Genomic DNA, 27,255 nt, shown 5'->3' with positions numbered 1-27,255 from the left:
TCGTTATTTGTCCTTTCAAATTTGCAAGTCAGACCTAACCCATCTTTCAGCCGAATCGGGTCTGGGGGGCAAATTGTTTGGGTCCAATTCAGTCCATCTAATTGGGCCAAGTTCGAATAATTCAACTCAAGCCCAAAGCAAGGTCCAACTCTCCAAAAGCATGCCAAGGTTAATAAAAGCCTAGTTAACGTGTTAAGCCCACCAGACTTCAAGGGCCCAATTCTCCTCAATTGAATCAGGGTATAAAAACCATCAATTGCATCATTTTACATTCATGCAACAAAAGCCTCAATCACTAAATCTCTTGCATAGCATTCTCTCTCAACTGAACTGGCTTTAGCATCGGAGGGGCCTTTCTCGGCAACCACCCCCGAGACTAGTTTACGTATTCTTTGCTGTGCAGGAAATCCTCGGCTCCAGTATTCTATGGACCGAGATCAGTCTTCTCCACCTTAAAAGGGCCTGCTAAAGTTCCTATTGTTTTTATCCGAAACAATTGTTAAATTTTCTTAAATAATTTTGATCAAGTGAATGGGCAAATGTTACTCCGTATGGTACAAGTTTTTTGGGATGGACAGAATACTAAAAACTTCCATAGCAGATATAAATAAAAAAAACAAAATTTAAAACAACGTACTTCTATTTTTCTCCCTTGTTTCTCATCTAAATTGGATCACTAAACTTCCCAAATTTTGATCTCCGAGAGTGGTGAATGGAAGATGGAGTACATAGACAATTTGCCGGCAATCGATCTGATGAGGTCAGAGAAGATGACGTTTGTTCAGTTGATTATTCCAGTGGAATCTGCTCATCGCGCAATTTCTTACCTCGGTGAACTAGGCCTCCTACAATTCCGTGAGGTATTCCTCGCATTACTTTGTCAGATTAAGATTGTATTCGTATGTGATTTCTTTTGCTGTTGGTATGATTAGGCTTTTTTTTTTTTTATTTTTTTTTTATTTTATTTATTTATTTATTTTTTAATTATTATGTCTTAATATTGATGTTTCAATTCGTCATTTCATTTCTGATGTTGCTTTTGATGTGACTGTAGTTTGTAATTTAATGGTTCATCTGCACTGAATAGCTTAGATCTGAACCTCAATAAGGCATTATGAGGTTCTAGTGAGAGGATAGCGGAGCGCAGAACATCTCCATTAGTGCTCAATTACTTAAATGTGAATTAGAAATGTTATCGGGAACCTAATTCTAATGATTGTGATCCCCGCCTAGACAATTTGTCTGACTAATCAATGTTAGGTTTGTCTTAAGTAGGTATCAAATATTCAAATTTCGAGAATTATTTGGGGATTATCTTATAGAGTACAGTAATAATTCAGGAGGATCTCTATGTTCTGCTGGGCTGCTGTCCACAATGTTTTGAGGACAACTTTCCTCTGTTTTTGTACTTTCTTCTAGGCTCTCATTGTTTTTGTGCCATAGAAGGATGGTTATGGAGTTATGGACCACATTGCTAATACAGTTTGAGAGGCGTGTACTCTTCTCATTGTCTTGTTATAGAGCGGGCTCTTTTGAGGGTAGCAATCGTAGGATATGCCCCTGTTTCTCAATACTCTCTACACCGATTTTTAAGCATGTCAACACACAACTTTTTAAATTAATATCTTTAATTAAACTTTTTCAAATTTTTAAATTTTTTTTTTGCGTTGACACAATTTAACTTTTAACATGACCTCCTTTTGTAATTTATTCTTGTGAAAAAACATAGTCATGTGGGGTCTTGTTAGATTTGTCTCGACATCTATTTTTCGAATATTAAACTTTTACCAATTTTGTTTATGTTGATTGAAAATAAAAATAGTCAGTATAAAGCTGTGTGTCGGCAAATGTGCCTGAAGGAAATAGTGTCAACTAAAATGAAATGGAGCAAGTATATTAATTAAATTTTTAGAAAGTTGATCCTTTGAAAATATACATTGAGATCAACGTGACAACAACTAAAATGATGACATACTTAACAATGTGGCTTAAGTTAGTTATTAGTACGTGAATACTGAACAATGTTATAAAAATTCAAAATGTTGAAAATATTGAAACAAAGGAAGTATATACATCATAAAGATTACACATGCAATGAAAGAACTATTGTTGGAGTAGCTTTCTCTGATGTTCTAATTTAATACATTTCCTGGTTCCTTGCCTTGCAGCTTTGAGATCCAATGTATTGATCATTCTTTATTTTGAGTTGTGGTTGTCGGATTAATGTTTAATTTGTTTTCTATTGTGCAGCTTAATGCTGATAAGAGCCCTTTTCAGAGAACATTTGTGAATCAGGTACCTTTTTAATGCCTAGGTAGCTTTTCTGTTTTTGCCTATGTACTTTAGAAGGCTTCTTTTAAGTAATGCCTAAGCGGCTAAGCTTTTGAAAAGATGCAAGAAGCAAGGAGCTGTCTACTCGGGGGAACTTTTCCTTTGAAGCTTATTCTAGGCATTGATAGTTGAAAATGAATACAAATTTGTCATCCCCACTATGATAATTATTAACTGTGGCTATGTGTTACATAGTATGTTTATATGCCCTTGTTTCACGAGCCTCCTTTATCATATCTATTAACTAATACTAAAACAAAATATGCTGACATCATCTTTCTCTAAATTTGTACACATGTCGCTTTCTCATAAAAAAATTTCCCGCCTAAATGCTTTAATTACATCATCTTTATTTTTTATTTTTTTTAAAGCTGAACTACCCTATCTTTATTAATTTGAAAACTGAATTTTGACTAAAAAATCAAATAGATGCTTCTACAAACTACTATACAAATTGTTAATTGTTGGAAGCTAAAATAATAATTTTGATGACATTGGTGCTAATTATATACTATGTATTTTTTTTTCTTCAGATTTCATTAATATGCATTCCTTAAATAATTTCCTTTTGACTATTTCAATTATTAATTGTAAATAATGTGGTTCATATATATCCTTAAATGTAAATTAATTTTATATCTAATTATAATCTTTATATACGGTATAATGCAACAGTTAATAAATTACAAGAAAGATACATTCTAACCGTGCATCGCAAGGGGATAACCTAGTTTACTTATATATTTCCTATTGCGAAGAAAAGATGGAATAGGATAACTAGGTATATTGCTGAGAGGACCATCCCAAATTTTTATTGGCTAGGCCTATAGCAAAAAAACCCCCATTTTTTAACGATTGCAATATGTATTTGATTAAGAAACCTAATCCTGGAGTAAAAAGAAAATATTTTTATTTCAATTTTTTTTTTTAATATATTTGTGTAAATATCTTTTAGAATAAGGACTATCCTCATGTCAGTGTCGGTTTCCCAATATTTTCCTGATATGTCTGCTATATGCATGCCCTGAAAGGCTGAGATTCATACCCTATGACTGACTAGCATAGATTTCGGGCTATTGTTCTTTCAAATTTCTAATATAGACACAAATGGATATTTCATATAATTGGGTTATGATTGCAGGTGAAGCGATGTGCAGAGATGTCAAGAAAATTAAGGTTTTTCAAAGATCAAATCAGCAAAGCTGGCTTGTTAGTTTCTGGTCATCCTGGGATGCAACCTGATCTTGAGTTAGAGGAGTTAGAGGTTAACCATATATCTTTAAAATAATTTCCAATTCACAAATATCAGTGATGCTGGAAACTGTTAATTGCTGCTTCGTCTTTCAACAACATTTCATTAGTTGAATCTTCTGTTATTCTAGCTTTATTTGAATTTTTCTTGTCTTAATTAGATAGATAGGCAAAACGTGGTTAGATGTAATGTTACTTCATTCCTAGATAAGTCACACATTCACACTTGGTTTGGAGATTTAGGACATTTGTTTATCGTGAATTAAATTTTTAGAAATGGGTGTAGACTATAGAAACAAATGAAAGGGATAAAACAAATAAAAGGCTGATGATGTGGAGCTAGAAAAGGAGAAAATAGAATCGTGATTGTGTGAAGATTATATTGGGGCATCTTGTAACAGAATGTGTGTAGTTGATTCTGGGAATGGGTTTATATTTGATTACCTTGTTATACTATGTTGCATTCCAATTAGGTTCCCTCTTTTATAATCGTGTAGAACTGAAGTCTAGTCTTGGATCGACTATTGAAGTAGGGTGGATGGTAAAGAGGTGGTTTTTAAGATTGATTTTGAAAATAAGGGGCTTGATGGGCGATAGGCTCTAGATTTGCAATTGCTTGTCTAATACTCTAATGCTTATTATTCAATAATGGATTAATGGTGAATGGTGCACCTAGAGTGTTTAATCTTGTTGCAAAGGGATTCTCTTCTTCTTTTCTTTTTCCTATCTCTTAGGAGAATTTTTGGAGTTGGGGAGGGGGTTGTTGGAGGTTAAAGTTATTTGGTTAATGGTGTGTAAAGAGGAGTTGGAGGTTTCCCTTTTGTTTTGTCTTTGGAAGCTGACTTTTAATATTAAAAAGTTATATTTGAGGTGGTTTGAGCAGTGTTACCTTATTCGCAGTTTGCTTTGGTACATGGTATGGCAATATCACAATTCGCTAGTTGGTTGATTTACAATTCGTTTTGGGGTTTTTGTTTGGTACGAAGTTTGGGAACCTAATTCGTCATTGGTATTCAATCAGTTTGCAACAAATATATATAATTAATAGAGTTTAAATTGCATTTTACATGGGAACATTCAAAGGGGACATTAAGAGAGAGAGAGAGAGAGAGAGAGAAGGGGGGATAGAGTTAGAGTCGGAGTTAGATTATAGTCATGTCTAACATGGTGGGGCAAGGGACTAGGGAGACACCTTCAAATTTGGAAAATGCTACCTACCATTGTTGGTGGATTAGCATAAAGTCACTAGGGTCTCTACAGTTTCAATTTTTCAAGCAATTGCCAACCAGTTGTCCAGTCATACCCCTTTGTCTAGTACCACACACCATTTAATTTTCAGCCTCCTTGAAAACAAAGGAGAAAAAAGAAAAAGAGGATAAATGAAAGGGGCAAAACTTCAGGTATCAAGAAATGAGGGTCATTGGTTAGGATGGCGAATTGGTGCTCTAGTGAACTGTAGTTTGGGACGGTCAAACAAAGTAACTCACAAGGGTTGGAGCAAAACAGGGAACATTGGGCTTGATACTTAAGTTTAACCTTATTAAATGTAGTGTGGAGGGCATTAACTTGATGCTTGTGCTCTTAGGGAGTATGCACCTATGGCTGGCTGACAAGTTGAGAGCTGGCCTCTAGTCAGGTTTTTACTCTATTCGATTAGTTTGAGGATTTTTTTGAGACGATGTATGGAAGTTCTACCTTACTCTTGGTGGTAGGATGATGTTGATTTTTATTTATTTTTAAATATTTATTTATTTATTTAATTTTTTTTTTGTTTTGCTGTTGTTGTCTGAAATCTCTCTATACAATCTCTCATTGTTCAAAATTCTTGTTGCTATTTAAACTTGTAAGTAAAATTTTAGGACTGGTGATATTTTCTGATTTAGGTCTGGTGATTACTGTTAAAAAAACTTGTGATGATGATGATATTTTCTGATTTAGGTCTGGTGATGACTGTTAAAAAAAACAACTTGTGAGCTGGCATTGGTATGTTATCCAATGGCTAAAGGAGGTTTATATTTTGAGAAAGTGGTTCCTAGATATATTGCATTTGTTGGAAAATGGTTGTGGCGTTTTGCTCACAAATTTGAGTCTCTTTGGCTCCAAGTCATCAAGGGCAGATATGGGTGGGATGCTGCCAAAATGAAACAAAGTACCCCCCCCCCCTCCTCTTTGGGTGAGGTTCAAAATAGGGGATAGACTTCGCATTTGTTTTTGGGAATATAATTAGAGAAGAGACTAAAGAGCAACCTTTTTTGTGTTCGATGTCCTTGATTATTCCACTTGTCTTCTATTTATATTTACGGATTAAAGAGGAGCTTTCTTTTCTTGTTGAGATTATTGATTATTGATTATTGATTTGCTGAATAGAAAAAGGCTGGTTGGGTAATGATATCTGTATGCATTGCCAAGTTAAAAATGTGTCTTGCTCACAGGGAATTGATCATAGTGAAGTGGCAAGTTGATTTTGAGGAGATTTTTTTTGCTTTGTATGTCTTTTCATGGCTTTCAATGGGATAAAATGTTGTCCAGGGTTTATAAGACTTACTTGATTGGTAAGATTCAAAGATATTGGGTTAATTTGCAATTTTGGTTTGTGGTTGACTGATTGCAACGCAGCTTGTCCTTTATTTGTATTCCTTTACAGGCTGTCAATATAACCAATTTTCTTATACGACAACAACAATAACAACATGAATAGTTCATGAATCTGATTTGGGGTCGGGTTAGCATAAATCATCACAAGGAATTGTTCGCAAAAGTTGGAAAATTCTCTTTGCTTCCCTACCTTTTAAAAACTTTGAGATAACTCTTTTGAATTGTGTTTGTGACAATAATGTCCTCTAAAATGTTTATTTATTTATTTGCGCTCATTTATGTTAATTGCCTCTTTTTTTGAACTCTTAAGATTAGTGTGCGGATATTTATACCCTTAAAAATATTTGTTTACATATTTTCCCTCATTAATGCTGTAACAACTAAATTTGTGACACAAGGCCAAACCATAAGAGTTCCACGGACACCCACATTAGCTGCCCTAGTATACAAACATATGTCACCCTATATCAGCTGACACTTTTTAGTCTGGATCATATTATACGTTCTTTTATGCTATTCTAAAGCCAAAGATATCCAATAGAGGGCTCTAATTCAAAATTATTTGATGCAAGTGTTTGATGCTCCATTAATTTTCTTTATGTAATCATACCTATATGACAATTCCTCCTTGTGAGTACCCAACTTATGATAAGACAAAAGGGGCAAAATGCATTAAGCTACTAAGACAATAGTATGTCATACCTTCAGGCACTTGACTGAAAAATCTCGTGTTAGTATCTTACAAAGTTTCATATAGGTTCCAGAATGTTTAATCACTTCTCTTTGTTGCTGTAGATACGACTTGCTGAGCATGAACATGAGCTGATTGAAATGAATTCGAACAGCGAGAAGTTGCAGCAGACGTATAATGAGCTTCTGGAATTTAAGATGGTCTTGCAGAAGGTACTCATGCAGTCATGCTTGCTATTCCGAATAGATTTTATATTCTTTGTGCCATTGTATCTTTTAACTATGTGTCCTCTGCAACCTTCTGTTTCCACAAACGCAGCATGATTTTGTTCTAGGAATGCGCCAGTTATTATCCTTGATGTTTGAACTCCATATAGTGTTAATGCTACCTTTCTTTGTCTATCAATCTACTATCTTGTACTGTGGTTTCAGTTTTTGTGTCTGGTTTCTAATGAATAATGTTGTTAGAATATTTCCTTGGAAAAAAGCTTCTGATTTGTTGCAGTTTTTTAGACTGTTATTCTGATGAATACCCCTTGTCCACCTGCCCTTAAGTTAATAAGTCCTGCTTGAGATAAATAGGTTAAGGCAACTCTTTTAAATAAGGAAATTGAAATGCAGCGCAGGATGAGATGTCCACTATCTGTGGTTATGGGGTGAAGAATTATGGAAGTTTTAGTTGAAAAACCACTATGGCATACATAATTGATTTATGAAGCTATACATTGATACTGGGTATCCTCTGTGGTATAAATTGAGAAAAACCTAACTCAAAAGAGTTACTTTGCTCCAGATTAAACCTAAACAAAGAGCCTGTTCATGGGTATCTTAGCATGATGATCTCTTCAATGGTAATTAGTAGAAACGAGTTATGTAGTCAGTGTGTATCTGTTTTACGATATTTGCATCATATTGACTTTTTACACTATTCTCTTATTAACTTAGACCATATATAGTTACTCACTTACTCATATGTAACAATTAATGTCATTATTTTATGAAGAATTTTTTACTGTTGAAGTAGTGCATTGGTAATTGGTATACATGAATATTTAAAATGATGCGACTATTGTGAAATGAGAAAAATTCAATAATAAGGGCTACTTGTAGTTTAAAAAGGAGTATTGTATATTTGTATATAATTAAAGGGGTTTTGCAAGAAATGGTGAACATGTCCCTAGCATATGATCAGTGTATAAAAAGGCACGCCTAGGCGCTAGGCAATGAAGGTAGACGCTTTTTTTGTTCTTGGTGAGGCTAGGGTTGGCAATCGGGTCGGGTCGGGTTGGGTTTAGGTTGACTTGTTTACATAAACGAGTCAAAAAAAATTTTGTTTGAAAGAATTGTTTAACCGATTAATTTGGGGAAAATTGAAAATAGATTATAGCAAAAACACATACTCAAATTTCAGAGTAAGGATTAAGTAATAGAGAATTTAATAATACTTAAAATGAGACAAACCCTAGAAATTAGGGATAATTGAAAGACAAATTAAATAAGTAAACAAAGAGGGGACAAAAGACTTTATCACACAACGATAAGTCGGTAAAAAGGGGGAAGAATGAACTCATTAAACATTTCCAATATCTCTTAACAAAATTAAACGATATAATTGTAAAAAGACGGAAATTAACAAGTAAATTAATAAGTAAGTTGAGGAAGATTAACAATTTGAATCTACTATGAATTAGCAATGAATGAAAAGAGGAGGGTGGAGAGAGGAGAGAGTAGAGTGAAGGAAGGAAAACGGCTGTGTGTTATTTTCAGGTCGGGGGCTAACCCAATTAGATAAACGGGTTGAAAATCTCAATCAAAACCCATTTATTTCGGGTTGGGTCAACTTTTGGCAGTAAGGCGCATTCAAAGATGCGCATCTGAGGCGCGTATAAGCAAATTTCTTGGAATATGTTCCAAGTTAAAAAGGGGTATTGTATGTAGCTAAATGGGTATGCTAGAAATGGTGAACATGCTCCAAGCATACAAATAATCACAATAGCCGAAGCTTTTAGGCGATTATGGATACATGATGTATCTCTCCTCTTCAACACTATCACAAACTCATGAAAACAAAGGTTAGGGGTTGTATTTTTTATGTCTAAGTTTGTGCTTAAAATATGATAATTACAATGAGAATATTGTTGTTTACTTTGAAGTTGAATTTTATTCAATCACGATAAAAGAGCTCTTGTTATTTTCCTTGTATTAGAACTATATGTCCATCTTGTTCCTTTGATTGAACACTATACCCATTTTAAAAGGAGCTTAATTTGATTTAAAAGGAGGTCCTATTTTTCAAAAAAAAAAAAAAAAGAAAAGAAAAGAAAAAAGAGCCTGCTCCTAGAATAAGAAATTAAGAAGCGAAGAAAAATATCTGAAGCAGACTCACTGTTTGCCCTGTATAACCATCTGTCTTCCTCTGTGGAGAAATGTTCTCGATTATTTAAATTATGCTGATATTCCACAGCGAGTTGTTTTATTTGGTCAATGTATAGGGCTGACCTTTTGAGTAGACAGGGGTTAGTTGTGTACTCAAGATTTGTTTTTTCCACGTAGAGGTTAATATCTTTATAACGTGATTAAACAATGATGCATCAGCTGTCAAGACATGCTAATTATACAACTTAAATTGATGAGTTAAATTATGCTTGCAATGTGCTAGTTAATGCCCCTTTTGGAATTTGTTATTTATCTATTTATTTTTTATTTTTATTCTATTTTTATCAACCAGGCCGGATCCTTCCTTGTACCAGGAAAGAGTCCTGCTGTTGCAGAAGAAGTGGAATTAGATGAGAATATTCATTCAAGCGATGATTATGCTGATACAGCATCTTTATTGGAACAGGTAACTTTGTGCCTTCTTTATATATTCTTTACTTGTTGCTATATTTTCTGATGGAAGAGGACCAATTTGTCAGGAGATGCGTGGAACACCAGTACAATCTGGTGTCCGGTGTATGTGTGGAATCATATGTAAATCTAAGGCTCTTAAATTTGAGAGGATGTTGTTTCGTGCTACAAGAGGCAACTTGCTTTTTAATCAGGCACCAGCTGATGTTTATATTTCAGATCCTACATCATCCGAAATGGTCAGTATCATAGATTGTTCTTGTAGCTAATGTTTTTTTTTTCTCAGTTCCTGTACTTGGCCAGTTCAGTTCTTTGCTATTATGAATTATCGCATTTCAAAAAAAAAAAAAAAAAAACTTTACAACTATATCTGATTTGGTACTGTTCTACCTTTTCTGTTTTTGGAAACATTTACATTTGGAACTGTAGAAGTCATCTCCTACTCAATCTCGGCTTTATTGGTAGAAAGTTTTATAGTGGTTGATTGTTGTTGCTGCAGGTTGAGAAAACAGTTTTTGTTGTATTCTTCTCTGGAGAGCAAGCGAGAATGAAAATTTTGAAAATTTGTGAAGCATTTGCTGCTAATTGCTATCCAGTTCCAGAAGAAATTAACAAACAAAGGCAAATTATTAAAGAAGTGAGTCTTGTCGATTCCCTATTCTAGCTTCCTTTTTTTTTATTTTTTAATTTTTTTTTATTTATTTATTTATTTTAATTAAATGTATTCTTTGGCAGACAACTTCAGCTTCTGTTTTCTTTAAAGACCTGGCTCTTTATGTGTGAAACAAATTTTTTCATCTTCAAAATATATTATTAGACTAGGGGCCTAAAAATTCAACAGCTATCCATGGTGCAAGATCATAACTACAACTAAACCCATCAACTAGGTTGGTAAAGTCAAGTTTTGAGTTGGGATTTGTTTGTGGATGAGTGGATGTAGATGAGTTGCAGGTCTAGTGATGTTGAATTTTGACTGTACTAATGCTTGGTTGTAATCCAAAATTTCCATTAATGGTAAAAGTGACTATAATGGATAGTTTCTGCTAATTATTTTTAAAAGTTGAGCTTTTACTCTAGAATCGTGGTTTGAATTGACCTTTCTAATATATTATCCTATTTCTAACATGTACTGTAATTATTTTCGGTCAATCTGCATGAAAATTTTGACTTCAATTAATATTTATTGTATACCAAACTAATGAAATAACCTTGACCTTTCAGCCCAACATGTGATCAAGACTGACCTGTTCAGGTTATTCTTGTGCAGCCAATTTTGACTTGTGGTCCATGTATCCATGTTATACCTTACTCAGCTCAGTTCCTAGTTGGGTTGGATTTGTCTTTTTATTTATAATAGTTGCTTAATCAACAAATTTACTCTAAGTTATCCCTAGACATGCTCACCAATGACAACACCCTCCCTCCTCCCAACGAAAATATTATTTTGAATGTCTTGCTCCTTACCTTCCTTTTCCAATGTACTTCATTTGGAAATGCTCTTAGTTTAACGAGGATGGATTGCATGGATCTGCTTTTCCCCTTCCACAAAATGTACCATACTTATAAGTAGCAGCAGCTCTAAAAAAAAGACATTATTTCCTTGCATGCTTGCTCAAATTCATTTTTAGGAATTTGGTTTGGTTTTCAATTCTCGGGCAATTTTTAGTATTGATTGATAAAAGTGGTTGAAAGTTCCCTTCCCTTTATTTATAAGGGAATTAAGTTCTGAAATGGACCATTTGATTGATTTTCCTTCTAATGAGATGTTTATTTGTTACATGAAGTTACAAAGTCCTAAACCACCTCTCTCTAGTTGGCCTATGGACTTGAATCTGCCATATATTATTCCATTACTTCCAATTATATTATTAATTTATAATTGAGGCATTCTTTATTTTGTTTGATCCTATGTTTGGGAGACTAAATGTAATCTGTTATTACCAAGAAGATGACCCCTGCGATCCATAGTTATGTACTTGGTTACTTTAAAAATGAAATTAGCTTTCCTAATATGATTTTCTATTATGGTATCAAATCTTGGCTGCATCACCACATCACAATTGCTTTATAGAGGACTTTAAACTTACCCGGACCAATATATAGACTGCAACTGCTGATTACCACCCACATTGTCCACCAAGATGGTTTCATGGCTGAACGTGAGATTTAAACCATGTTTTCCAAGCTGTTCCTAAACATGCTGGTTGAATATGATTGTTGTCTTTTTAACCCTGAACCATTCAATAGTGAAAAGGGGGCCATAATAAATAATGTAGGCTGTTGACATGCTTTCAGGTTTCCTCACGGTTGGCTGAATTGGAAGCCACACTTGATGCCGGGATGCGTCACCGCAACAAAGCCCTTGCTGATGTTGCCTTTCACCTAACAAGATGGATGAATTTGGTAATATATGTTGACATTTCTAGATCTGTGTAGATCACTGCTTTGAATTTGGAACCTTCACTTCTTGGTGGCGTGAAAGTGTTTATAATCAGTTTGGATTGTGTCATTTGCTGGCCATGTTTATGATTTATGTGATAGTGGACTGTTTAATTATGATAGAATCTTTAGGGTTTTGACTAATTCAGAGTTAAGTACTTGTGATGCCAATTCAGTTTTGAAAAGGAGTTAAATGAGGATTTATGCTATTTTTATGAAATTTTGTCTTAGAAGGTATTTCTTTTTGTATTTTTGTGATTAAATTAATTTTAAATGAAAGATGGTATTGAAACCCGCTAACAATCAACAGAACAAGTAAGTACTCCCTCATAACAATAGAATATTAATCAAGCTTAAGCTCGACTCAATAATGAGGGAAGACAAAACTTATCTTGGATGGAATAAAAATAATATATATAAATTGGGTTTACAAGAGTTTGCTTAACCTCCGTTCTTTAATAATTTGCACATTTGCACGGTATTTTACACAATTTGTACAATCTCCTCGGATAGTATCTCATGATTTATTTATAAAGAAATAACGTAATCATGTAAAATCTTATTGGATCATCTCGATGTAAAACAAGAGTATGACACTTGTTAATGTGAATGGAGAAGTTACATTTTATTTACTGAACAAAAAAAGTCTGATGCTGCTCAAAACCTGATGCTTGACTCCAGCTATTCGAATAAAGCAACTTGGAACTTTTGACATGAGAAAATTATACTCAGAAGCTGCTGTCTTATATAAGTTCATCACCACATTGCCAGCAGACCCAATTTTCTGACTTCAACAATCCAGCCTTTTGTTATCCTTGGTTTTTCACAGGAACATCATTGTTCAAACGAGGTTGCATCCAACGTTCCAACTTATCCCAAACTGGGCTAAGTGTCAAATAGAAAGAACTCAAGCAACCTGGTGTTTGCAGTCCTCTTAATTTTTGTTGCCTTTTAAGTTCTAACGTCAGAGTGAAATGTTCATAGGTAAGAAGGGAGAAAGCTGTATATGATACCCTGAACATGCTGAATTTTGATGTGACAAAAAAATGCCTTGTTGGAGAAGGTTGGTGTCCAATATCTGCAAAAGGTCAGGTAATACCTCTTTTATCAATGTACAATACTACAATATACTATTGGAAATGTTTTTTCAAATTCTTTTGAAGTAAATTTTATCTCCCCAACTAATATTCAGAATTTATGATTCCCAGATTCAGGAGGCTCTTCAGCGTGCAACATTTCACAGTAATTCTCAAGTAGGCGTAATATTTCATGCTATGGATTCAGTGGAATCTCCTCCAACGTACTTCAAAACCAACCGTTTCACATATTCATTTCAAGAAATCGTTGATGCGTATGGGTGAGTTTAGCTCTATCTTCTAGTTATCAAAGGTCCTAGTGTCCTACACTCCATTCTACTTACCATTAAACATTTTTTCTCATGAAGTCCGAAAAGGGATAAAGCTTTCACTTTTATATTTTATGTGTAAGAAATTAAGAATAACATCTCAAATATAAGATTTCATATTGTTGGGTATAATGGGTTTGTCCAACTATCTTTGTTTCCAATGATGCTCATCTTCTAGGGTAAAGCTTGAATTACAAACTCATGTACAAAAAGTAAACATTAAACGTAATGACAGGATAATTCATCAAGAGCAAAGAAAATTTGGATATTCATGTACCATGAGATTCTCCATTTTTATATTATAATTAGCTTCATTAAGTTAGGAGTTCTAATTGTTGGAAGTGTAGAGGAACAATAGGATTTTTTTTTTTGTAAAAAAATAAATAAATAAATTTGTTTACAACTGGACGTTGTCGAGATTAAGAAGATCTATAGTATTGTATTATGCCTTTCTGCCTTCCATTTTACTTGCAACACTAAAATTTTACACTTGCCCATCCACAATTTAAACTATTAAAATTTTTGGTGTGTTTTGGTAAAAATTATTAAAATTAAATTTTAATAAAGTAAAAATAGACAAATTCGACAAGATCCCGCATGACTATATATTATTATCCCTCTATACATTAGTTTATCCCACGTGACAAGATCTGCAGTTAATGGTTCATCTTCCTTCTCATTCTTATATTCTTATACCTCTATACATTAGTTTATATAATCCCACCGTGTTAAAAATCTCCACCCATTTGTCTCTCACCTGCTGTTAGGTTTTATGATTGTACTTGCATTAGTTTTTTGCTATTTTGCTTATGGTATGTAATCCAACTATTGGTTTGTATTGAAGGTGCTAATGATGTAATTAGTCTCAAAGTTAACTCAATTTATTCATTTAGACTTGTAAAATGAAAATTCGAGCTCCCAAACTTGAAGTCAACTCAACAGGATGATGAATTAATAGAAAAAGGTGAGAGATAGATGGGTAAATAAGGGGCAAATCTGGTTATCCTTACATGTTTTAATAAGTGGTTATACCCAAAGTTAAAAGAAAGTAATACACACTTCCTTTTATTTTATTTTATTTTATTTTTTTATAATTTGCAGCACAACTTTTGAGCACACTTTTTTAGGAGTTCATTAGAGTAGGTAAATGAACAACTATCAAAATAATTTTAACACCGTATTAGAGGAGGGTTAGGTACTCCGTGTACAAAATATTTTGATTTATTTGCCCATTTACATTACTTAATCTCTTTCTCAAAGTGTGTGCCATGAAGGTGTGTTGCAAATAAAAGAAAATGAAAGAAGTCCATTACAAGTTGATTTTCCATAAAAGGTATATTTACATGCGTGTATGCTTACATGCATGCACACGTTCATGTTCACATATTATGTGCACACAAACACACATGTGACTTAGATGTTTGATGAAAAAAATCTCTTAAATTGCACTTTACTCCTAGCACATCTAGCCTAAAATTAAACAAGCATATACATTTACTACTCGATCTTTTGGCTGTCGTTCGTTGTGTAATACAAATAAAGTAGTTTTCCTTGATTGAATAACCTATGTTGGTCTGACTCTTCATTTGTGCTATATTCGACACTTAGACATGGGTATGACACTTGCCAATAAATGGGTAGACATTAGAGTTGACACGAGACCAAAGAGTGACTTAGATATCAAAAAGTGACTAAATTTTCTTCTTTTTTCTCTGCAATGGTGAAGTAGTGACTCAAAGAGGGACTTATTTTGCAGTGTTGCTAGATATCAAGAAGCCAATCCTGCAGTTTATACTGTTGTCACTTTTCCATTCTTGTTTGCGGTTATGTTCGGGGACTGGGGTCATGGAATCTGCCTGCTGATGTTAGCATTATTCCTCATATCCCGAGAAGGCAAGCTTAGTTTGCAGGTACAACCTTTTTCTGGTATTTTGTTGGCCACTGTTCTTTTTGGTGATTTTCTCTGTCGCCTCCTATGTGTTTAATTTTTCATCATTGATTGTTTACTTTTCTTCTTCTTCAAAAGAATCTGCATAGTCATTGAAGAAATTTGTCTTGCCATAACACACGTTTGATATATCTAAATGCTTGTAGATTATCTAAAAGATAATTATTTGATGAGGTCCTACAAATTATCCACTGTTACAGTAAGGCGACAATCAGGCAGACATATCATCTTCCTAAACATTTCACTTTTTTTTAACACATGAAATATCTAAATCCTTTTAGATTAGGAAAAATTGAAACTAATAATCCCACCTTTGGCTCACCTTCTAGAAACAATCCCACCTTTGTGTATTCTGAAAACAATCCCACTTTTATACCCCATATTCTCAAAACAAGCCTTTTACCGGTTTGTGAAATTGGTAACTGTTTTAGATGGTAATATGACACGTGTCACCTTCTAATTGGGTTTTATTTATAATTTTGTAAAAAATAAAGGAATAAACAAAAAAATAATAATATAACCTTCTTCTTCCTTCCCCTGACGGAGTAAATGCCTCGTCGGAGCAGCCACCCAATGACCAGCCGGACCCAGCCACTCGCCGAAACAGCTGAACCCTACCAATCGTCGGAACAGCCAGACCCAACCACTGATTCCCTCCCCTGCTGGACCCTCCCTCTCCCGTCGGACCAGCAACCCGCCGGATCAGCCAGGCAGCCACCTATTGGAATTCCCCTTTGCTTATTTCCTTTCCTGCCGGACGCCGGCTTCACCAAAACCATTGTAAAGCCATTCACCATTTCTCACAGCCGTATAATACCCAACGCCACACTCCTCTAACCACCAAATTTAAACGGACAACGCACCTCATCAGCGGCGGCGCTGCTCCACCATTCATTCAGCCCAAAAATAATCCCGACAGCCACCAATTCAAACAAAAATAGCGGCCAGAATTCGCAATACAATCCACAAATCATAACAAAACCATTGTGGTTGGGTGTTGCAGAGCAGGTGTGTGGTTTGATGGTGCCGGAATTGGCTGCAGTGAGGAGGTGGCTGGAGTTGCGGCTGAGTGGTGGTTGAGGGAAGGTGGAGATGGCTGGGCTGGTTGCGGTTTGTTGCAGTGGGCTAGTCAGGTGGTTGTTGCGATGGGGAGCAGGGGAGCAGGCGAAGGTTGGGGCTGCTGTGTAACTGCGTAAGGGTGTGAGAATTGGGGGTTGGAGATGGTGATGCGATTGCTGGAATTTGTACAGTAGTTGGGATTGCTATTGGCGATGTGGCTGATTGGGTTTGTAATGGTTGGAGGTGTAACATGGCAGCCCCTTTGAGTTTCGGGATGGGGATCAGTTTGGTGGTGATGTGGTGGTTAGGGCCAGTTTAGTTCAGAGGTGGGGGTGAGGGGTGGTACCCATGGTGGTGATGGAGGGGTTGCCATGAAAGAAGGTGATAAGGTGGGAAGAGATAGATTAAAGAAAAAAAAAGACAAAAAATTTAGGGTGTGTTTGGCATCATTGCCGTTTTTGGTTTTCTTGTTTTTTTCTGCCAAAATAAAACAAAACAGTGTTTGGTAAAATAGCTTTAAAAAACAACTTTACACTTATTTTGGAGAAACTAAAACGATAAACCTAAAACATCTCAAAGCAGTTTTTGAGGTTTTGTTTTATAAAAGATTAAACACTATCAAAACCCACGCTCATATCTCCTTCAATATTTCATCTTTCTTCCTCAAACCCTAATTGTTCTCTAGATTCAAGGAGCAAGCAATTATGGAGCCTTCTGTCTCTTTTATCTTAATTTCCTTTATAATTGCCATACGTTTCTCCCCATTGTTCTTACTATATGTTTTTGTTGGTGAAATTGGTTGAATTGTATTTCTTTGATCAAAATTGTTTATCTTTGTTCTTAATTTTTTCTGTATAATTTTTATACAATTTATTTTGGGTTTATTGTATTTGGGTTCATGAAAGTTCAGTACTATCGCCATTGTATAAAATCGCCTAAGTGGTGATGTGATTTGGTTCTTGAGAAGGTATGAATTTTTAATCTCATACCGCGGGCATTTTTTTATAGTTGGTACTATCGCCATTGTAAATTTTCGATACGGGCAATTTTTTTTTAATCTTCTTACTATCACCATTGTTAATGGTGACTGAGTTTTATTGAGAAGCGGGACTGAAGAGAGTGTATAGAAAATGGTGATTCTGCCTTTTGCAGAGTGTAAAAGCAAAGGTTATTGTTATGAATTTGGAACTTTTTATTTTACTCTGTAATTATTTTTTCATGGATTCTTTTCTCAAGGTTAACAGTGTTTCTTCTACAATTCTAGACCAGTGTTTCAATAATGATAATAATAGTTGATTGAAGTAATACCTATAAATAATAGAAGTAGGTAGTATAAGAGTTAAATGCAAACACAAAACTGGTGGAATATAAACAGTTTTAAAAAGCAAAGAATCAAAAACTGAAATCAGTTTTTAGTTTTTAAAAAACAAAAAACTGAAAATAGAAAACAATGCCAAACGAACGCTTACCTGTTGAAACGGTTGTAGGTAGAAAGGCTCATTTTGAGAATATGGGGTATAAAGGTGGGATTAAATCCAGGATACACAAAGGTGGGATTGTTTTGAGAAGATGAGCCAAAGGTGGGATTATTAGTTTCAATTTTTCCTTTAGATTATCTAATAGGCATATCTTTGATGAGGTCCTACAAATACTGTTACAATAAGGCAATCAGGCAGATAGGTCATCTTCCTAAAGGACCTAAACAGTTCACCTTTTTTACAAAAAAATAAATTAAATTAAGTTCTATATCTCTGAAGAGGAGGCGGGCTATTGTTATTGATATGAAACATCAGTATTTAGATGTTTTATATGTGTTCTTATTTTTTATAAAATCTACCACTTTAACTTGCATTATTTTATTAGATTTTCATTTTTATGGGAAAACGATATATATGATTAGACCCACATTCTTCATCCCAGATGTTTTATCATTTTTTTTTCCTACTTTTGTTATATGTAATGCCTAATAGTGATGGTGCATAGGTTGTTTTGCTCCGTGACTTCATGTTAGTCTTTTTAGGATAGATGCTCATCCCAGTAAAGTCCCAGGCAGTTTATTGGGATTTGCTTAGAAGATCCTAGTCAACGATGATTGTGGTAATAGACGTTTATTAAAATCTTGTTTAGATAATTTTCCTATTACAGTGTGTTTGGATAGGATGTTTTGGAGGGAAAGTGATTAGAGAAAGTGAGGGATTTAACTTCTTTCGTTTTGGTATGATTTGGTCGAGAAGGGAAAGGAATTGGGGGGATGCCTCCAATTCCCTTCCCCTTTAATTAACCAAATCCTTTTAATGTTATAAAGATTTGGAAGAAAAATGCTAGCTCATATCTTCTATTCTCTAGAGTTGGGTTATTGTGAAATTGGAGCAATGCAGGCAAGACTTAGAAATTAGGGGTTTAGATACTATGTCGTAGCAAGATTGAGTACATAAAATGTGATTTAGGACTTAATGAGGAAGTCAAGTGGGGATATGATAACATTGGATGGTAAGGAGGTTCCCATGAGTGAGTTTTTTTATAAACCTTGGGTCGATTTTGCTAAATGGACCAAGGTGTAACCCACACAATTAACTTAAGTTGGCTCATATGATTAGCAACTTGGGTACTTGGGTATTGTGTGAGTTGCTAGGACTTAGGATTAATTAGATCGTAATAAGCAGATTTGCAAAAGGATAGAGCAGCAATTGGTTGTAATATTTAATCAGAGTAATCAAATATTACAGATAGGCCTTCTTTCGAGAGGAAGGTGCTCTCCAAATGCTACTCAATTTTCTGGATGCCCTTTACATCATCATAGCCTCCAATATATACTGCTTACAGCAAGCTTCTACAAGGATCCACAACATTCCCCCTTGCTAATGGAATATTGTTCTCTAAACAAAAAGACTAACAAACCCTTATAACCCCCTAACAGAATTACAAAAGCTCAAACAGATTTATTGAAGGCAAATAAAATATCTTGGGCTGAAAAACGCATTTTCCTTCACTTGATTTGCTGGCGCTTCTTCCTAGCATAAGTCACCAGAATTGGAGGCTTGGGCTGATTGGGCTGATTCCTTGCATGAGTGGAGCATACCTATGAAGTTAAAGGAAAAATTTTGTTTGCCGACTATCATTGAGTTGTTATGTATGACAGATCCAGGAAAGTCCATATTAGGAAGATGAGAGTAGCAGATATGTGTTTGTTAGAGATGGATGCGTGGGAATACCTTAAAGGATAGAATTAGAATTGTTGATATTAGAAGGAAAGTTGGAGTTGCGGACATTGAGTATATAATAAGGGACAACCGATTGCATTGTTTTGGGCATGTAAGGCGGAGATTGGAAGACGCACCAGTTAGGAAATTAGAGGGTTGGGATTAAGGCGATCTTAGAAGAGGTCGAGGAAGACCAAAGATGACTTAGATAAAAGGTGTTAAGTAGGACATGAAAAAGTTTGATTTGCGGGAGCATATAACATTGGTTAGAAGGGAATGGAAGGAGAGGATCATAGTTGGCGAAGAGATAAATTCTTAGTCCATGTAGCCGACCCCATGATTGGAATGAAAGCTTTGATTGTTGTTGTTGTTATGAGTTGACATGTAAATCATGATTACATATGTTTGGCACTTTAAGGTTTATTAATCCTTTTAGGTCTTATATTAATTATAACCTATTTGAAAGAATAAGGTTGTTGATGCCTGGAGGCTGGAGTTATATATTCCTCCTATTTGTGGTATGTTTTAAGTTTAAATAGTCACAGGATTAGTACCTTTTTCTGTGTGTTAAATATGAGTTTCCACTTCTTGTTATTGGTGTAGACTGCTTAAATTTTTCGTTCTAATTTTACAATTCTCTCTATCGTTGTTCTCTATTTTTCTGTGACTTCCTCTTATCCCTAGTTCATTATTTCTTTAATAATTTTCTACATGTAAACTGGAAAGGGTTGGTTACATGTGATTTCTCTCAGTTTACTTTCCTTACCGTGCAATTTTTACTTGCAGAAACTTGGCAGCTTTATGGAGATGCTGTTTGGTGGGCGCTATGTGGTCCTTCTTATGGCTCTCTTTTCAATTTACTGTGGGCTGATCTATAACGAGTTCTTTTCTGTCCCATTCCATATATTTGGTCAGTCTGCGTACAAATGCAGAGATGCAACATGCAGGTAATTGTTATATGTTTGCTGCCTGGGTTGTGGAAAATATGATGGGTTTTGTAACACCCCCAAAATTCGAGTCTTTGTAAAATGATAAGAATTACCTTTTTACCTTTCAAAACCCAACCATTGAACCTTGGGAGTGTTACAGCTACTCTTATTTTCCATAGAAAACAAATGCAAAGCAAATTAAAATACCATTTAATAAACTAAGTGATCTAAGTGGCAGCAAAATAAAATAGTCATTACATCCAAACTGTAAAACATTTTAAATAAAGTAAATAAAAGGAAAATAAATAAGTTCAGAAGTAAACTAAATTGTCTTAGCTACGTGATTATTCTAACGTCTCCTCACACGTAACCGAGTACCTTCTCACCAACTTGCAAAATAAATCAGAAACAAGAAAAGAGAGAAAACTCCCAAAATCAGATAAACTGAGTAATTCCAACTCCATCCCGTAAAATAAATAATTTTAGTTCGAAAACATTTTATACATAATACAGTTACATAGACATTATGTACTAAACCAATATCAAATTATCACATAACACTTAATTACTTTGGTTAAGAAAGGGAAAGAGAACGTCCGGGACTCCCAGTCAGAGGGTCGCGCGTAACCCCAAATGGCCATAAAATAAAACAGAAAGTCCCTAATGTGCACACCCCTTACTAATACCCATTGATTAGGAGGAATAGGAGGAAGACTAAACAACAATATACGTTAATTTAAACCAACTAGTAGCAACCATAACTACTAGTGGGCAACCTGTTCTTCACCCTTTCGGGTTTCATTTCCCTTCTTAATTTCAATGTACATTTTAATAGATTAAATTTCCTGACCACATTGCACACAAGTATTGCACAAAACAATTTAATCCCTAGTAACAATATCTCAATTTCAGTATTATTAGAACATAGTCATTCTACTTGACATACGAATTACAACTCGTTTTCCAATAAGCCTTGGAGACCATTAATTACATATAATCAATCATCCCGTACCCAAGATTTTAATTATTTTAAAAAAACTCATACGATCAAATTTTCGAAAATACTTATACTAGTACACAAAATATAGAAAACTAGTAAATATGATTCCAGCATATCATACAATAACACTCATCACATATAATTACATAAGCACGTAGTTACTTGGCACACAATTTTCAAAACAATTTCCTAACGGGATTCTAAAAATGATGGACATTGAAAGTTACCTTGAGTTGCGCTCAAGGTAAATAACCTCCGAAACGTTCACCTAGTAGCCTCCGTCTACAATTAAACAAATAAATGGCCTAAGTTTGATAATTATACTACTAATAGAAAAGGGCGTAAGATAAGTTGAATGATAAATAATGAAGATGTCCATTTAGCTTCGGTAAAACATAAGTCAAAGGTAAAAAAAAAATCCTTTTTTTTAAAAAAGTAAAACAACTAATGGTTAATTAAGAATCCAAACCCAAGAAGGAAAAGTGACGAGTTGTAGTAATGAGTTATGAACTCGGTATTTCGGCTTCAATACTTTCCTTTTTTTTCAAAAAATAAATAAATAATGACTAACATGATTAATTAAGAAACCAAAAACTAGAAAAACAGAGGTGACGAGTTGATGAAGTACCGAGTTCCGAACTCGATGTTTCGATTTTCATATACTTTTATTTCCTTTTCTTTAAGGCTTCCATTTGAGAAGAAAATAATTAAAAAGGAAAGAGTATATATGTATACATATGAAGCAGTTCAAGGTAAAGGTTGAAGGAGTGATCATAGCTTACCAAAGAATGAAGATGTAGAAGGATTTGGTATTTTTTTTTTTTTTTTTTTTATGGGACCGAATATGACGGTAGAGAAGGATGATGAATATATTTATAAATCAATCTTGATGGTAGGTATCAGTCTAGAAGGTTTGTGGGATAGGATCAAAATTTGAAATTAAAACTGATTTTGTTTCTAGCCTTTATCCGTGAAACCATTTATGCCTTTTTTTTTTTTTTTTTTTTTTTTTTTTTTTTTTTTCAGTTTTCAAAATCAGTTTCTATGAATTATCCGAAACCAGATTTTTTTTTTTTTTAATAATAAATCCGAAAATGGAAAATAATAATTATAAGATTTATTACTTGAACATATAAATTTGAGAATAATTATAAATTTAAAATTTATACTAGAAAATTCGTTGACTGAATATACTAAAAAATTTGGGGTATTATTGGTATGGGAAAAGGCCCAATTACAATTAGATTTATAACTAGCTTTGATTTAAAAGCTTATACGGAATTATATTGTATTAATCCAATTTAAATATAACCTCAAGTTGGATGTCACAGTGTCCCACTAACAATGGCTTTTGCTAGGAATTGGGTTAATTTCAGAAAAAACAGGGGAAATTTGAGGTAAGAGAGAGAGAGAGAGAGAAGATTGGTGTAACTAATGGTTGTATTGCAAAATCCGTGTGATCTTACAGCACAACGATGGCCTTCATTTGAGAGGAAGGTGCTCTCCACAATAGCTACACACTTTCTGGATGCCCAACTAATTACCCTCATTACAGCTTAAATAGCTCTATTACCCCACTCCTAAGCACACCTAAGCATGCCCCCTAACAGAATTATATTCTGTTTTACACAAAGACTAATAAGCCCCCATAACAGAGTTTATTATTATAACAGAATGCCCTTAACCAAAACTGAAATGCAAAACTGAAATGCACTAGCCATGCTGCTTCAAATATTTCCACGCTTGCGCCTTGCATAAGTTGTTGTAATAGGAGGCCTGGTTATGTTCCTTGCATTTCAGAAAAATATAAAATTTAAGGTTCCTTTGTAGTTATATTTATCAAATATAACGATCTGTTTATTGTTTTGAATGATTATGAATTTGTTGATTACTTAGGTAAAGGCAAGTCTAAACCTGACTTGCAAACATGCCTCACTAATGTTCTGGTATCACTCAAGGGGAAAAATTCCCACTTATATTTATATTTTGTTTTATGATTTCATCAGTGATTCTTCTACTGCTGGTTTAGTCAAATTTCGGGATCCCTACCCATTTGGTGTAGATCCCAGTTGGCGTGGAAGCCGTTCAGAGCTACCATTTCTTAACTCATTAAAGATGAAGATGTCTATATTGTTGGGTGTGGTGCAAATGAACTTGGGGATCATATTAAGTTACTTTAATGCAAGGTTCTTTAGCAACTCATTGGATGTAAGGTACTGTCTTTAGCTGCATATCTGGTCTTCAAGTCTCTATGGTTCATGTGAAATGTTCACCGAGGGACTTATTTTGGTTCTTAGGTATCAGTTTTTGCCTCAGATAATATTTCTCAACAGCCTTTTTGGCTATCTTTCGCTCCTAATTATTATCAAGTGGTGCACTGGATCTCGAGCTGACCTCTACCATGTTATGATATATATGTTTCTGAGTCCTTTTGAGGACCTTGGAGAAAATGAGTTATTCTGGGGGCAGAGACCATTACAGGTAATTATTTGAATCATCACTTTGTTACATCTTAAATGTAGATCTTTCAGATCTTATCAAACCTTGTCATGTGCAGATATTACTTTTGCTACTGGCCATGGTTGCAGTTCCTTGGATGCTTTTCCCAAAGCCATTTATTTTGAAGAAGCTTCATTCTGAGGTAGCTTGAAGTGCTTATACCTGTTTGACATATTTCTCTCTTCCTCAAAGTCATTTCTTTATTTGTGATATTTTATGCTTGGTTAATGATAAAGAAAAACATTTGAGTGATTTGAGACATTCAGTGGTTTTTATAGGAATTTAGGCTTACATTTTTGTATGATTTATAGGACTTAACTAGGTTAAACCACGTGCAATAGATGCATGGTTGTTCAATTATTATTTAAAACGATTTTTTTAAGGCCACATGTAAAATTATATTGATCGAACAATTTAGTAGATAGCCACATATAGAATTATATTGATCAATTTAATATTTTAGAAAGTTTGGTTTATATTTTATGTAAAGCAAATGTAATAATTTAGATACAATCTTTTCTTAAAGTAATAATTTTTTAAAGCAAGGATTATTGGAGGATATTTTTTACCAAGTGTTATTCGAGGGAAAATTTTTAACACAATGCTGCCAAGTGTCCCTATTGGTTTCGTCTATGTACTACATTTACGGAAGAGAATTTAATGTGTCATCTTATTTAGTAATCAGGATGATATCAATTAAGATCTTCTTTATGCTCATTGGCCATGTCAGCTTCTTTGCTTTGCTTGATGTTTCTGCTTGTCCCTCTTTTTACCATATTGCTTCACAGAGATTCCAAGGGCGCATGTATGGGATACTTCTCTCCACTGAAATGGATCTTGATGTGGAGCCTGACTCTGCACGACAACTCCATCATGAGGATTTCAATTTTAGTGAGATATTTGTGCATCAATTAATACACTCCATAGAGTTTGTCTTGGGTGCTGTTTCGAACACAGCATCATATCTACGTCTTTGGGCTTTGAGGTACAAGATTTTTTTCATTTCTTAATGCTTTGCAGCTGTTTAGTCTTGTTCATCGAACTCATATTCTACATTGACCATGGTTCCATATTGACAGCTTGGCTCACTCAGAATTATCAACCGTGTTCTATGAGAAGGTCCTGCTCCTTGCCTGGGGGTGAGTGTTCATGGTCAATTTGTCTTATTTACTACTTCCCCCGCCCTACCCCCACCCCCCAACCCGGAGAGGAAAAAGAAACAAAAGAAAGTTAGTGAAACCCACTGTTTCATACTAGTTGGGCTCTGTGTTTCATTATGTTTTAGAATTTGAACAGTAAGTAATAACAGTAACTAAACTTCCTTACTAATTTTATGTGCAAGCATATAAAGGGACATGTTAACTGAAATTAACAAGGTAATTTAACTTCTATTGAAGGTAATTTTAACTCTAATCATGTCATTTATCTAAAATATATTCTCAACTAGTTGCTCTCAACTTGCTCAGTTTGCTGGATCTTCATGATTATTAATTTATTATTATGGTGTGATATCCTTTTTATTTAAATTCATTTTGCCGTTAGGTTTTTTGCATAAAGCTTGTTTTCTGCAATAGATCTAATATAAGGAAAGATACCCGTCATGCTTTTGTTTGATTATTGTGTTTGATAGTTATTATTGTTATATCTTCAGGTACGAGAATCTTGTTATCCGGTTGGTGGGGCTAGCTGTGTTTGCCTTTGCAACTGCTTTCATACTGCTTATGATGGAGACTCTTAGTGCATTTTTGCATGCTTTGAGGCTTCATTGGGTGGAATTTCAAAACAAGTTTTACCATGGCGATGGTTATAAATTTAAACCTTTTTCCTTCGCCATACTAACAGATGAGGATGATTAGTCAACTTTTTGTAAAGTTTGAGTCTTTTAGAGATTAGTATAGTGAGAAAAGTAGCTGATGCTCCCAAGTCCCTGCAGAAGCTTGAGTGGGCCATTCGAAAACAAGTTTTGGCTGGCTGACGTGAAAGTCCTTCAGGTGACATTTTCTGCATATTTACGAAAAGTGGACCTCACATACATTCTTCCATTTGATCATAATAGTGTTTCTTACAGTTGTGTCAAAGCCAGGAAAATGAAATCATCTTCTGTTAACACCACCACCCCCCAAAAAAAAAAAAAAAAAAAAAAAACAGTAAGCTAATAGGGATTTTTGTAAAGATTGACTTCTTGTTTTGGATCGTGAACATTTTATGCAGAGCTATAAACTGGAGAGCTGTTTACGAGATTCCTCAATTTGTCATTTCAACTTCTTTTTTTTTTTTTTTTTTTTTTTTTTTTTTTTTTTTTTTTTTGGCAACGTCAAACAGTCAACTTATCGATGTCGCAATCCCAGTACGATGATTCTTTACGAAAGTTTCTTGTATTTTCATGCTCTATACCCCCTTTAAGCCTTAGATTTGACTAAAAAAAAAAAATGGTTGGTATTCACTGACATTGAAGCCCTAAATTGAAATCTCAATTTTGTGATACCCTAAAATTTAGCTCGGGAAAGATTTAATCGAATCATTCACAAAAAATTTGTCATATTTTAATCCTCAAGTTATAAGCCCCATGTTTACAGAATTCGAAACATATAAGTGATTCATTCATGAAAGTTTCTTATTATTTCATACTTTAAAGCTATGCATGCCATCTCATAATTTAGAAAAACAACAGTTGATTATAGCCTAAAATTGAATCAAAATCCAAATTTCATGGCCACATAAATTTCAGCATAGAACATTGTATGGTGATTGTTATTTCATGAAAGTTTTTATGATCATACTCTAAAGCCCATTCGTCTTACAATTCAATAAAACAAACACAAATGATTGGGTGAGTTTGTTGCACCGCAAGTTCAGCCACCTAATACATACTCTATATATTACGTGTAGCACTGTCAAAGTGGTTTGGATAGTTAGGTTTGAAAACGGGTCAGTTTGAAATCGGTTTAAGTGTCTTATGGGCCGGTTTTGGTTCGGTTCAAAATATTATCGGTTCGGTTCAATTTCGGTTTATTCTTGAGCGGTTTTAATTCGGTTAGGGTAATCAACGGTTCAGTGCGAAC

At 34.4% G+C, this 27,255-nt stretch overlaps 1 protein-coding gene across 1 annotated transcript; it reads left to right on the top strand.

The window, feature by feature from the left end:
- Nucleotides 1-719: 719 nt before the first annotated feature.
- Nucleotides 720-26,436, top strand: LOC110739950 (V-type proton ATPase subunit a1-like). Its single transcript, XM_021920427.1, has 18 exons — nt 720-860; nt 2,251-2,295; nt 3,473-3,595; nt 6,973-7,080; nt 9,596-9,709; nt 9,783-9,953; nt 10,214-10,351; nt 12,010-12,117; nt 13,138-13,245; nt 13,362-13,510; nt 15,315-15,468; nt 20,552-20,712; nt 23,701-23,907; nt 23,992-24,175; nt 24,252-24,335; nt 24,982-25,178; nt 25,273-25,332; nt 25,845-26,436. The coding sequence occupies exons 1-18, from the start codon at nt 720-722 to the stop codon at nt 26,047-26,049; spliced, it is 2,457 nt and encodes an 818-aa protein (XP_021776119.1). The 3' UTR covers nt 26,050-26,436.
- Nucleotides 26,437-27,255: the final 819 nt, after the last annotated feature.

This window comes from Chenopodium quinoa, unplaced genomic scaffold, assembly GCF_001683475.1.
Source record: "Chenopodium quinoa cultivar QQ74 unplaced genomic scaffold, ASM168347v1, whole genome shotgun sequence".
NCBI lineage: Eukaryota > Viridiplantae > Streptophyta > Magnoliopsida > Caryophyllales > Amaranthaceae > Chenopodium > Chenopodium quinoa.
The sequence above is the reverse complement of the archived record's forward strand: the minus strand, read 5'-3'. Positions and strand labels throughout refer to the sequence as shown.

Coding starts and splice junctions, on each gene's coding strand:
- LOC110739950 (XM_021920427.1), top strand. CDS start 720: ATGGAGTACATAGACAATTTGCCGGCAATCGATCTGATGAGGTCAGAG. Junction 15,469..20,551: donor AAGGCAAGCTTAGTTTGCAG/GTACAACCTTTT, acceptor TTTTACTTGCAG/AAACTTGGCAGCTTTATGGA. Junction 25,333..25,844: donor GTCCTGCTCCTTGCCTGGGG/GTGAGTGTTCAT, acceptor TTATATCTTCAG/GTACGAGAATCTTGTTATCC.